This window comes from Salvelinus alpinus, chromosome 11 (assembly GCF_045679555.1).
Source record: "Salvelinus alpinus chromosome 11, SLU_Salpinus.1, whole genome shotgun sequence".
NCBI lineage: Eukaryota > Metazoa > Chordata > Actinopteri > Salmoniformes > Salmonidae > Salvelinus > Salvelinus alpinus.
Window position 1 is genome coordinate 46,398,922 of NC_092096.1, and position 13,785 is coordinate 46,412,706.

Sequence of the window (13,785 nt, forward strand, 5' to 3'; positions counted from 1 at the left end):
CCCTAATATGTAAATAAACGATCAAATTTAAGACGGAGAATCGTTATTGTCTTTACCGGAGAAAAATACCAAAGAACGCGCTCTCATTCACGCGCTTGGAAACACTACAGCCAAAATGGGAGCCACCTAGAAAAACTACAATTTCTGGCAAATGTTTCCAAAGAAACAGCCTGAAACTCTTTCTAGAGACTGTTGACATCGAATGGAAGCCCTAGGAACTGCAATCTGGGAGGACTTTGCCTTATAATAAAAGTGACAGCCATTGAAAATAGTGGTTGGCTGATATATTTTTTTATGGGGTACGGTTTCTCCTCGGGGTTTTGCCTACCATATCAGTTATGTTATACTCACAGACATTATTTTAACAGTTTTAGAAACTAAATTACAATGTTTTCTATCCAAATCTACCAATTTCATACATATCCTAGCTTCTGGGCCTAAGTAACAGGCAGTTTACTATGGGCACGCTTTTCATCCGGACGTGAAAATAATGCCCCCTACCCAAGAGAGGTTAAATTAATAGTGTAACAATTCACTCATTAGGATTTGGTGCACCACGGAAGAGGTTGTTTTAAAGAGTTACCATCTCCCAAATTAAACTCTGTAAGATACAGTGGGGAGAACAAGTATTTGATACACTGCCGATTTTGCAGGTTTTCCTACTTACAAAGCATGTAGAGGTCTGTAATTTTTATCACAGGTACACTTCAACTGTGAGAGACGGAATCTAAAACAAAAATCCAGAAAATCACATTGTATGATTTTTAAGTAATTAATTTGCATTTTATTGCATGACATAAGTATTTGATACATCAGAAAAGCAGAACTTAATATTTGGTACAGAAACCTTTGTTTGCAATTACAGAGATCATACGTTTCCTGTAGTTCTTGACCAGGTTTGCACACACTGCAGCAGGGATTTTGGCCCACTCCTCCATACAGACCTTCTCCAGATCCTTCAGGTTTCGGGGCTGTCGCTGGGCAATACGGACTTTCAGCTCCCTCCAAAGATTTTCTATTGGGTTCAGGTCTGGAGACTGGCTAGGCCACTCCAGGACCTTGAGATGCTTCTTACGGAGCCACTCCTTAGTTGCCCTGGCTGTGTGTTTCGGGTCGTTGTCATGCTGGAAGACCCAGCCACGACCTATCTTCAATGCTCTTACTGAGGGAAGGAGGTTGTTGGCCAAGATCTCGCGATGCATGGCCCCATCCATCCTCCCCTCAATACGGTGCAGTCATCCTGTCCCCTTTGCAGAAAAGCATCCCCAAAGAATGATGTTTCCACCTCCAAGCTTCACGGTTAGGATGGTGTTCTTGGGGTTGTACTAATCCTTCTTCTTCCTCCAAACACGGCGAGTGGAGTTTAGACCAAAAAGCTCTATTTTTGTCTCATCAGACCACATGACCTTCTCCAATTCCTCCTCTGGATCATCCAGATGGTCATTGGCAAACTTCAGACGGGCCTGGACATGCGCTGGCTTGAGCAGGGGGACCTTGCGTGCGCTGCAGGATTTTAATCCATGACGGCGTAGTGTGTTACTAATGGTTTTCTTTGAGACTGTGGTCCCAGCTCTCTTCAGGTCATTGACCAGGTCCTGCCGTGTAGTTCTGGGCTGATGCCTCACCTTCCTCATGATCATTGATGCCCCACGAGGTGAGATCTTGCATGGAGCCCCAGACCGAGGGTGATTGACCGTCATCTTGAACTTCTTCCATTTTCTAATAATTGCGCCAACAGTTGTTGCCTTCTCACCAAGCTGCTTACCTATTGTCCTGTAGCCCATCCCAGCCTTGTGCAGGTCTACAATTTTATCCCTGATGTCCTTACACAGCTCTCTGGTCTTGGCCATTGTGGAGAGGTTGGAGTCTGTTTGATTGAGTGGGTGGACAGGTGTCTTTTATACAGGTAACGAGTTCAAACAGGTGCAGTTAATACAGGTAATGAGTGGAGAACAGGAGGGCTTCTTAAAGAAAAACTAACAGGTCTGTGAGAGCCGGAATTCTTACTGGTTGGTAGGTGATCAAATACTTATGTCATGCAATAAAATGCGAATTAATTACTTAAAAATCATACAATGTGATTTTCTGGATTTTTGTTTTAAATTCCGTCTCTCACAGTTGAAGTGTACCTATGATAAAAATTACAGACCTCTACATGCTTTGTAAGTAGGAAAACCTGCAAAATCGGCAGTGTATCAAATACTTGTTCTCCCCACTGTATATCTATTTCATTGATAAACAGTCATCTTATTAATCATTATCTCATATCATTATTCTGAACAGTCGTAACCTCATGCATCTGCAAAAACCCCATCTTTACTCATAATTCAGTACTACAGAAATGGTTTCATTATTTATTTACAAGCTAAATAAATAGTAACAGGATAACATACACACTTAATACATGAGAAAAGGTCCCTAGCGGACTTTTACAATATGGTGGCTTTTTACACAACAACATGGAGAGGGAGAGAGAGAGAGAGAAGGAGAGAAAGACACTTATCGTCGATACATTTCAGAACTATTCTCATAGTAATCATATAGTTTGCGCACGAACCCCCACCCGTTTGGAATAATAAATCATGAATGTATTTACATGTGAGTTCCTTTGTTCGGTCGGAACCTGCCTTCCTTAGGAAGGTTTTTGGCCATTCAGTGACAAGCTGTATGGCTCTGATTGTCCGAAAGGAGTCTCCCCTTTCCCATTCTCTACTGTTGTTCACTCTGGAAGATGGCTAGCCAGGCGTGTCGACGGTTCCCATTGGTGATGAGCGAAGTAGAATAGTCTCACTTAGATTCGCTTTTCTAGTTATTTTACTCAATACAGCTAATCAGCTGTCTCAGTAATTGTCTGAGAGGGGAGTTTGTTTTCCCCCTCGTGTTGGTATTCAGGATTCGAACCACAATGGACATGAGCTGCAGCTCACCGTCTCCCTGGTCTAAAGGAAGGTGAGTGTCACGCCCTGACATTAGAGAGCCTTTTTATGTCTCTAGTTGGTTTGGTCAGGGTGTGATTTGGGGTGGGCATTCTGTTTTGTTTTCTATGTTTTTTTATTTCTATGTCTTGGCTGGGTATGGTTCTCAATCAGGGACAGCTGTCTATCATTGTCTCTGATTGGGAATCATATTTAGGTAGCCCTTTTTCCCTCCTTTCAGTGTGGGTAGTTAACTTTGTTTGTGGCACTATAGCCTTGTAAGCTTCACGGTTGTTTCTTTCGTTTGTTGTTTTGTTGGCGACATTTTAAATAAAAAGGGAAATGTACACTCACCACGCTGCACTTTGGTCCACTTCTTTTGACGGCCGTGACAGAACTACCCACCATCAAAGGACCAAGCAGCGTGGCCAGGAGGAGCAGGGATCTTGGGCTCGGGAGAAGAGAGAATGGAGGACATCTTGGACATGGGAGGAGGTTATGGCAGGGGACAAGACCCTGCCATGGAACCAAGCTGAAGTAGCGAGGGAGGAACAACTTCGCTACAAGGAGTCACGGCAACAGAGCAAGCACGAGAGGCAGCCCCCCCAAAAGTTTTTTGCCTGCCCCCAGACCCAGGCCTCCTGTTTGTCTCCCCAGCCTGGTAAGCCCAGTGGCAGCTCCACGCACCAGGCTGCCAGTACGTCTCCTCAGTCCGTTGAGACCTGTTCCGGCTCCACGGAGCAAGCCTCCTGTGATGATCCATGGCACGAAGCCTCCAGTGATGATCCATGGCACGAAGCCTCCAGTGATGATCCATGGCACGAAGCCTCCAGTGATGATCCATGGCAAGAAGCCTCCAGTGATGATCCATGGCACGAAGCCTCCAGTGATGATCCATGGCAAGAAGCCTCCAGTGATGATCCATGGCACGAAGCCTCCAGCGATGATCCATGGCACGAAGCCTCCAGTGATGATCCATGGCAAGAAGCCTCCAGTGAGGATCCATGGCACGAAGCCTCCAGTGATGATCCATGGCACGAAGCCTCCAGTGATGATCCATGGCACGAAGCCTCCAGTGACGATCCATGGCACGAAGCCTCCAGTGAGGAGTCATGGCACGAAGCCCGCAACGAGGGTCCCCAGTCCGGAGTCTCTAGCGACGGTCTCCAGTCGGGAGCCTCCAGTAACGGTCCCCGGTCCGGAGCCTCCAGCGACGGTCTCCTGTCTGGAGCCTCCAGCGACGGTCTCCGGTCCGGAGCCCCCAGCGACGGTCCTTAGTCCGGGGCCCGCAACGAGGGTGCCCAGTCCGGGGCCCGCAACGAGGGTGCCCAGTCCGGGGCCCGCATCGAGGGTGCCCAGTCTGGGACCCGCAGCGAGGGTATCCAGTCTGGGACCCGCAGCAAGGGTGCCCAGTCCGGGGCCCGCAATGAGGCCCGCATTGTCTAGCAATGAACAACAACCAATTTGACAGAACTTGACGAATTTTGAGAAGAATAATGGGCTAAATGTTGCACAATCCAGGAATGGAAAGCTTTTAGACTTACCCAGAAAGACACACCTCTGTATTTGCTGACTCAGGTGTGTGAACACATATTTAAATTAGATTTCTGTATTTCATTTGCAATACATTTGCATACATTTCTAAAAACATGTTTTGCCTTTGTCGTTATGTGGCATTGTGTGTAGATGGGTGAGAAAAAAATAAATATTTAAATGTTTTTAATTCATTTGTTGTGCTGTAACACAATGAAATGTGGAATAAGTCAAGGGGTATAAATACTTTCTGAAAGCACTGTACAATGGATAATCCACTCAATTTGTCACAACAGATCAGGCCTGGATTCAAATACATGCGTATTTAGGTATTTGTTACTTATTTTCAAATGTGTTACCGAATTCACAACTTCTTTTAGAATTATTTGAAAGTATTTTTTTATATATTTTTATAAATAGCCTACTAGTTTCAAATACATTATTTCAAAGAACCCTATGACCAAATAGACCTGGGTTCAAATGCATGGGAGTATTTATATATTTGTATTTTCAAATACATGCCAATATTTTCCAAGTGAAAAAATATCAAAATTTTTACTTCTAAATGTATGTGAAAGTGATTAAAATAATATTTTAACCCAGGTCTGCAACAAGTCACTATACATTTTTGCTATACGTTTGTTACAATCCATTCTCTGATTCAGGGAGATCAAGGCATGCCTGGCCTCCCTGGGCTGGATGGTGAAATGGTAAGTAGACCCAAGAAGTCTCAGTACCCAGTCATGCATGGTAAAGATAAAGGCCATCAAAAGCCATTCTTTAAGATTTGTACATTGGACACATTGACCTTAAAGAGATTCTCTGGTACTTTTGTATACTTTTTAGCCAGTAGTTCTGAAAATAGCACTCACGAGCTAAAAGTGGTCCCCGAAAATTGCATACTGCATCACATATGTGCAGATATGTGCACCACGTCATTGCTCTTTCTCTTGTTCTGCTGTGTGTATCTTGCTAGCTGTCACTTAAATGGTGAGGGGCTGAAGCTCATTGGCTAGAACTCAAATTGCTAGGGGGCTGCCCACATGTGGGAAAATCTAGGGTAAAGAGCGCCACACAGATTTAAGAAAACAGTTGCTTCAAACTGTGGATTTTGTGTCTAATTGAGCTAAAACGGGAATTCTGCTCATAGATTATGCATGTATGAACACATTGACACATCCAGCCCAAAGTCGCCAAAGTTCCGGAACAGCCCTCCAGGAATTTAATTTAATACCCCTGCAATTACATTTTCCCATTTGAATTGTCATTCTGATTACTCTATATACTGTTTCCCAGGGTTTTAAAGGTTCCAAAGGAGACATGGGAATCCCTGGCACATCTGGAGAAAAAGGAACTGTTGGCTTACCTGGTTTACCAGTAAGAGTCTCTCCACTAATCTTAACACATATACAATTATTCTTGACTTCAATAAGAGAAAGCAAATAGCTTCAACTTCGAGAACTATCACTATACTTATTTTGTAGGACAGCACTATAGATAAGATATGCCGACTGTCTTGAACACTTTGAGGCAGCCTTCTTTAGTAAGTCATAATGAATGTCCTGTTTCCTAGGGCGTCAATGGATTGAAAGGAGATAAGGGTGATTCCGGTCTGTCTGGTCCTCAAGGGCCCTCAGTAAGTGAACTCCACTTCAGAGGCCTGCTTGGTCAAATTGTCAGTGTATGACCACATGATTATTTAACCATGTGAGTTATATTGGTTCAACCTGATTGGAATGTCTCCCTCTCACATGCAGATTATTGGCCAACCTGGAGCACCTGGGCCCCATGGACCCCCAGGTCCCATGGTGAGTTTTCCCCCTAAACCAGGGTTGGGCAGTTCCAGTCCTGTAGGGCTGAATTTGCATCACACTTAACACTAACACACATCTTATTAAACAATTTGTAAATGTGGTGTATAGTGAAGACTATTAGTTGTTTATTTTAATCTGGTGTGTAAATGTTGGGTTGGAGTAAAAATGTAACACCTTTGTGGCCCTTCGAGGACAAGAACTAAAACCCCTACCCTAGAACATCCATTGAAACAACTGGGATTCACTGTAGAGTGAAACCCATTACAAAACTTTAAAAAATTACCAGAGAGTGCCACTGATCTATAGAGGCATAAGTTTACTAAGTATGGTCTATAATGGATATTCATCCATCCTCAACAGTAGGTTAATGACCTTTTTGGAAAATCAAAACATTCTGGGGGAAGAACAAAATCTAAATCCAGAGGCTGTATCGACCATATCTTCTCAGTCTACACAATAGTCACAAATTGACTAAAGGAAAATAAGCCTACTTTTGTATGTTTCAATGATTTCCAGAAAGCGTTAGATGTTGTAAATAGGGGTCTTTTAACCAATAGTTTGATAAAGACAGGGGTTGATGGGAAATTTTATCACACAATGCAGTCTCTCTACAAACCAAATGCCTGTGTGCGTGTTAAAGAATATCATACAGATTGGTTTCCCACACCCCCAGGTATAAAACAATGAGACGCCGTATCACTGACTTTGTTTGCTATGTTTATTAATGATTTGGCAACATAAATTTAAGAGTTAAATATTGGAGTATGATGTGATGATGAAATGCTAAGTATCCTCCTATATGCTGATTATATTAATTTGATGACATAAACTGAACTGAAGACCTTTAGAAAATGTTATTATGTGCAGTCAATTGGTGCATAACATGGAGACTCATGATCAGTCAGGGAAAAAACACAGATAATTCCTTTTAAAGAACCAGGTTCTAAGAGAAGTGTTTTGGTGAGGGTTTCTTGAGTTTACTAGCGATTGTAAATATTTGAGTCTTCATTTTGATGAACATGAGCTTTCTATACTGCAATTCTTCCAATTCTGTCAGCAAGTAGCGCTCTTGGGGGAGTTATAGGAAAACAAAATTATTTTGGTTATGCCACATATTCCAAATTCTATCAGACATGTTTGAATCCTGTTCTGGACAATTCAGCGGGAGTGTTGGGTGCTAAGAGGTATCTCAAAAACGAACATGTCCATAACATAGCAGACGAAGTAACTATTGTGACCTCGAAGAGCTAGATAATTAAATTAATTTGATCCTCTATTGCCTTTTCTTCCACAATTGTCACGCCCTGACCTTAGAGAGCCTTTTTATTTCTCTATTTGGTAAGGTCAGGGTGTGATTTGGGTGGAAGAAAAGGCAATAGAGGATCAAATTAATTTAATTCTCTAGTTTTCTATTTCTTTGTTGGCCGGGTATGGTTCCCAATCAGAGGCAGCTGTCTATCGTTGTCTCTGATTGGGAATCATACTTAGGCAGCCTGTTTTTCCACCCTAGTTTGTGGGAAGTTGTTTTTGCACAGTAGCTGAGAGCCCTGCAGAACTTTACGTTTGTTTATATAGTTTATATTTATATTGTTTTGTTGGTGTTTCATTATTAAATTATCCTGAACACTTTTCACTCTGCGCTTTGGTCTCACTCATTCAACGACGGACGTCACAACAATATACAGTGCCTATCAAAAGTTTGGACACACCTACTCATTCCAGGGTTTTCTTTATTTTTACTATTTTCTACATTGTAGAATAATAGTGAAGATATCAAAACTATGAAATAACACATATGGAATGATGTAGTAACCAAAAAAGTGTTAAACAAATCAAAATATATTTTTCTTGAAGGAGTTTCCACATATGCTGAGCACTTGTTGGCTGCTTTTCCTTCACTCTGCGGTCCAACTCATCCAAAACCATCTCAAATGGATTGAGGTCGGGTGATTGTGGAGGCCAGGTCATCTGATCCAGCACTCCATAACTCTCCTTCTTGGTCAAATAGCCCTTACACAGCTTGGAGGTGTGTTGAGATATTGTCCTGTTGAAAAACAAATGATAGACCCACTAAGCGCAAACAGATGGGATGGAGTATTGCTGCAGAATGCTGTGGTAGCCATGCTGGTTAAGAGGGCCTTGAATTCTAAATAAATCACTAACAGTGTCACCAGCAAAGCACCCCCACACCATCACACCTCCTCCTCCATGTTTCACGATGGGAACCACACATGTGGAGATCATCCGTTCACCTACTCTGCGTCTCACAAAGACACGAGGGTTGGAAACAAAAATCTCAAATTTGGACTCATCAGACCAAAGAACAGATTTCCACCGGTCTAATGTTCTGTTGCTCATGTTTCTTGGCCCAAGGAAGTCTCTTCTTCTTGTTGGTGTCCTTTAGTAGTGGTTTCTGAGCAGGAATTCGACCAAGGCCTGATTCACCCAGTCTCCTCTGAACAGTTGATGTTGAGATGTGCCTGTTACTTGAACTCTATGAAGCATTTATTTGGACTGAAATCTGAGGTGCACCAGTACATCTAGCTGCAGTGAACTTGTTCCACAAATTAGGGGCAAAAAAACTAAATGCGGATTTTCCTAAATCTGTGGAGACTGAAGTGATCTCTAGTTTTATCCATTCCTGTGAACGGGTTTGGTAACTTATTATTCTTATCTCAATTAAGGAAGATAACATATGAAGGGAGTTTCTGTAAGATTGCTTTGTAAATAAAATAAAAAAAATGCAGCTCTCTTCTTACAGACAGAGGGGTCCATCCCACATTTTTATACAGACTACAATGATGAGTGCTAAAATTGTCCCCTGTGATAAAGCGTATTGTGGAATGGTAGACTGCGTCCAAGGGTTTTAAAACAGAGATTGCCGCATGCATGTAAACAATATCACTAAAATCCAATACAGGGAGAAGCGTTGCTTGAACAATCTTTCTCCTATTTTTAATATTAAGGCATGATTTATTTCCATATAAAAAAACTATCTTGGATCTTAACTTCTTAGTCAGATGTTTTATATGCGTTACGAAGGATAACTTGTCATCAATCCAGACACCCAGGTACTTATATTGAGAAACAAGCTCAATTTGGGCTCCATTTATAGTGCAAATATGCAGGTCCTCAGGGTCAACATTTCGTGACCTAGAGAACAGCATGAGCTTGGTTTTACTCGTATTTAACACTAATTTAAGATATGTAAGTGATTTCTGAATTTAATCAAAGTCATGCTGAAGTTCACAAATGGCCTGCTGCACTGAGGTGGCACAGGAATACAAAACTGTGTCATCTGCACAGAGATGAATGCTACAATAATTAACAGTGTTTCCTATGTCATTAATATACAAAGTGAACAATAATGGACCCAAAATTGAACCCTGAGGAACATCTTTTTGAATTTCAAGAAATGTATCAAGATGGCCTGAGTTCTGTTGCTAAGATAATTCTGAAACCATAAACAGGCTGTATATCCCATGGCCTACTCTTGATAATTTCTTCAGCAAAACAGAATGATCAACAGTGTCGAACGCCTTTGACAGATCAATAAACAAGGCAGCACAGCTCTTTTTAGCAACCAAGGCATTGACAAGATCATTAACAACTAGAGTGGTTGCTGTGGCAGTACTATGCCCAAGCCTAAACCCTGATTGGTTTATATTAAGAATACAATGATCAGATAAAAAGGAACGAAGTTGTACATTAACCAAGGATTCAAGAATTTGAGCTAAACAAGGTAGTCCTGAAATGGGGCAATAGTTGTCTAGATCATTTGTATCCCCACCCTTATAGAGTGGCAGCATGTGGATGTCCAAGCTTTTGGAATACTTCCTGATAACAATGTTAAATAAAAAATGTGGGCTACTGAGCCATCAATAAGGGGTGCTGCACACTTAAACAGACTAGGATCCAAATGATCAGCCCCTGTGGATTTTCTTTTGTCTAACGTTAACAAAGCATCCAGGACTTCTTTATCACTAGCATTTTCAGTATCATTCAATAGATTTTCACCATCTACATCCAAACTACTCTTTTCAAGAGCTGTCTTTGAAATACATTCAAATAAAATGCCTTCAGAGACAAAATGGTGATTAAATGCATTAATGACATCAATTTTGTCAGTAATAGGGCCAGAATCTCTATTAATTTATTGGGGGAGAGACGATGAGATACAACCCTTCAGTGGTTTAACAGCTTTCCAAAATGTTTGCTTGTTTCCCTGTACATTCAGATAGTGTATTAACATAACAATCAGATTTAGCTTTTTTAAACAGTTTTACACACAGATTTCTCAACCGCCTAAAAGACTGCCAGTCTGGGCCCGAGTCTGTGAATCTAGCTTCGGCCCAGGCAGCATCTCTGTTGTGAATGATTTCAGATAGCTCTTGACTGAACCAAGGGCAAGACCGATTTTTTATTCTAAATTTTTTAAAGGGAGCATGTTTATCTACAAAACATTTGAGAAGTGGTTCAGAGCCAACTCTGGGTCAGGTATAGATGCAATACAATCAAAGTCATAAAAATAAAGGTCACAAAAAAAGGCTTGTTCATTGAAATGTTAAACATTTCTCTTGTTGATTAAACGAGATTTGGATCGAGGCATCCGTATATCCCTGACACATGCAAATACCCTACTCCCAGCATATTTATCTGGAGTATTTGTAAATATGAGGTCAATCAAAGTCGATTTCGTAGGGTCCTTTAAGTTTGGACGAGTGGGCTTTGTAATCAGCTGGGTCAAATTTAGATTAGTACAAAAATCATTTAGACAATCAACATTCTGCGTTCCCCATGCAAGATTAAAATCTCCAGCGGTCAACACCTCTGGGGTAATAAAAATGGCAATTAAATCAATGAGTTTATTTAGTAACTAGATTCCTAGAACTGTTATTCTTGAGTTTGAGCACAACTGAAAACTTAAAGCCAACAATTCAAATTGTTTAGGACTGGAAGTAGCCTTTAACAGAGACACAGAAATACGATTCTTTGTGTAAATAGCAGCACCACCACCTTTGCCTTTCCTATCAGCCCTAAACACATTGTAACCATGCATAGCAACATCAGAGTCCAGGGTTTTATCAGTTAGCCAGGTCTCAGATACAATAAAAATACCAGGGTCTGCCTGAGAGGCCCAGATCTTGACATGATCCATTTTAGGTAATAAACTATGAATATTAAGATGTAAAAATGTTTAACATTTTCTGCATTTAAAATCATACGGCGTTTCAATACTTTGAGATTTCAGAACAGCAGGATACTCAACGATTCGATTATACATATTAGGAAAAGAAAACAGAGTAGGAATAGCAATGACATTTCTCCGGTTAGCACCATTAGGCATGTCACCACTTTCAGATACAACATGTGGAACTCTCACAGTGACCAAAGAGGAGATGGTAAAAACTGACTTACATGTAATGTTAATATTGTCCTCATATCAATTTAGTTGACCAACAACCTTTCCCATGTTTGATGACAACAGCCGGGAGCCATTTTCACCCAGGTGAATTCCGTCTTCCACAAAGTAGCCAGGCCTATTCCAGAAGGAGTCAAAATTGTCGACGAAGGACATGCCCAAGTCCTTGGTCAGACGCATTAACCACTGGTGTTTGCGATATGTATCATAGTTCAAAGGGACAAGATCGTCCTCACCCTTTTCAGACAACTATATACTGATGTATCATGCCTCCCAACTGTCTGGATGATTCCCGTAGATAACCTGGTCACCCATAACAGCTGACACACTCTCACTCATTATTCAGAGGCATTCATTCAAAATACACTGGGTTACAAATCTGACATAGGAGAAACTACAGTATGGCCCCAGTGGTGGACAACAAAATGAAACGACTTCTGCATCTACTGATGATTGTCCACCGGCCTGAGGAGAGACACATGAAACGAGGGGTTAATGCGATAATAGGAAGGGAGTTGTAATCTATAACACACCTCGTTTATCCTCCTCAGGACTTTAAATGGCCCCACACACTGCGGCCCCAGATTCCGGCAGGGCAGGCGGAGGGGCAGGTTCCGAGAGCCAGACCCTGTCCCCCGGAGCTTCACTGCGGTGGCGGTCAGCGCTCTTCTTCTGCCGTCCACCCGCTTGCTTAAGTGATTCCTGGACGGCCCTCCAGGTTTCCTTAGAGCGCTGCACCCACTCCTCCACCACAGGAGCCTCGGTCTGACTCTGATGCCACGGTGCCAGGACCGGCTGGTAGCCCAACACGCATTGAAACGGTGACATGTTCGTGGAGGAGTGGCGGAGTGAGTTCTGAGCCACCTCATACCCACCTCATGGTTCACTCTCTCTACCTGCCCATTACTCTCGGGGTGATAACCCGAGGTCAGGCTGACCGAGACCCCCAGACGTTCCATAAACGCCCTCCAAACTCGGGACGTGAACTGGGGACCCCGATCAGAAACGATGTCCTCAGGCACCCCGTAGTGCCGGAAGACGTGAGTGAATAGGGCCTCCGCAGTCTGTAGGGCCGTAGGGAGACCGGACAACGGGAGAAGACGGCAGGACTTAGAGAACCAGGATCGACCAGGATCGTGGTGTTCCCCTGAGACGGAGGAAGATCGGTAAGAAAGTCCACCGACAGATGAGACCAAGGCCGTTGTGGAACGGGGAGGGGCTGTAACGTCCCTCTAGGCAAGTGCCTAGGAGCCTTACTCTGAGCGCACACCGAACAGGAAGAGACATATAGCCTCGTGTCCTTAGCTAAGGTGGGCCACCAGTACTTCCCCCTAAGACCCCGCACTGTCCTCGCAATGCCAGGATGACCCGAAGAGGGTAGAGTATGAGCCCACCGAATCAATTGAACACGGACACCAAGCGGCACATACTTCAGACCTGTAGGACACTGAGGAGTCGCAGGTTCCAAACGTAGCGCCCGCTCAATGTCCGCGTCCACCTCCCATACCACCGGTGCCACCAGCCTTGAAGCTGGAAGGATGGGAGCAGGATCGATGGACCGATCCTCAGTGTCATAGAGACGGGACAGCGCGTGGGCCTTCGTGTTGAGGGAACCCGTTCTATAAGAGATAGTAAACCAAAATCTAGTGAACCTTGACCACAGCTAACAACTCCCGGGCCCCCACATCATTGTTCCGCTCCGCCGGACCGAGCTTCTTCGAAAAGAAAGCGCAGGGGCGGAGCTTCGGTGGCGTACCCGAGCGCTGTGATAGCACGGCTCCAACCCCAGCCTCGGACGCGTCCACCTCCACTATGAACACCAAAGAGGGGTCTGGATGCGCCAACACGGGAGCGTCGGTAAACAGCGCCTTCAACCGATTGAAAGCTCTGTCCGCCTCTGCCGACCACCGTAAGCGCGTGAGGTAATAGGAGCAGTGAGTGAGGTAATAGGAGCCGCCACTTGGCCAAAACCCCGGATAAACCTCCGGTAGTAATTGGCAAACCCTAAAAACCGCTGCACCTCCTTTACCGTGGTCGGAGTCGGCCAATTACGCACGGCCTTAACGCGGTCACACTCCATCACCACACCCGAGGTGGAAAT

General features: G+C 43.4%; 1 protein-coding gene across 1 annotated transcript in view; it reads left to right on the forward strand.

Annotated features, from left to right (window-relative positions):
• LOC139534252 (collagen alpha-1(XXV) chain-like) overlaps positions 1-13,785 on the forward strand; it is a 147,744-nt gene that overhangs the window by 111,261 nt on the left and 22,698 nt on the right. The window contains exons 20-23 of the mRNA XM_071333253.1: positions 5,114-5,158; positions 5,745-5,825; positions 6,022-6,084; positions 6,206-6,256. Coding sequence (XP_071189354.1) covers positions 5,114-5,158; positions 5,745-5,825; positions 6,022-6,084; positions 6,206-6,256 — 240 coding nt within the window. The remainder of the gene's footprint in view (positions 1-5,113; positions 5,159-5,744; positions 5,826-6,021; positions 6,085-6,205; positions 6,257-13,785) is intronic.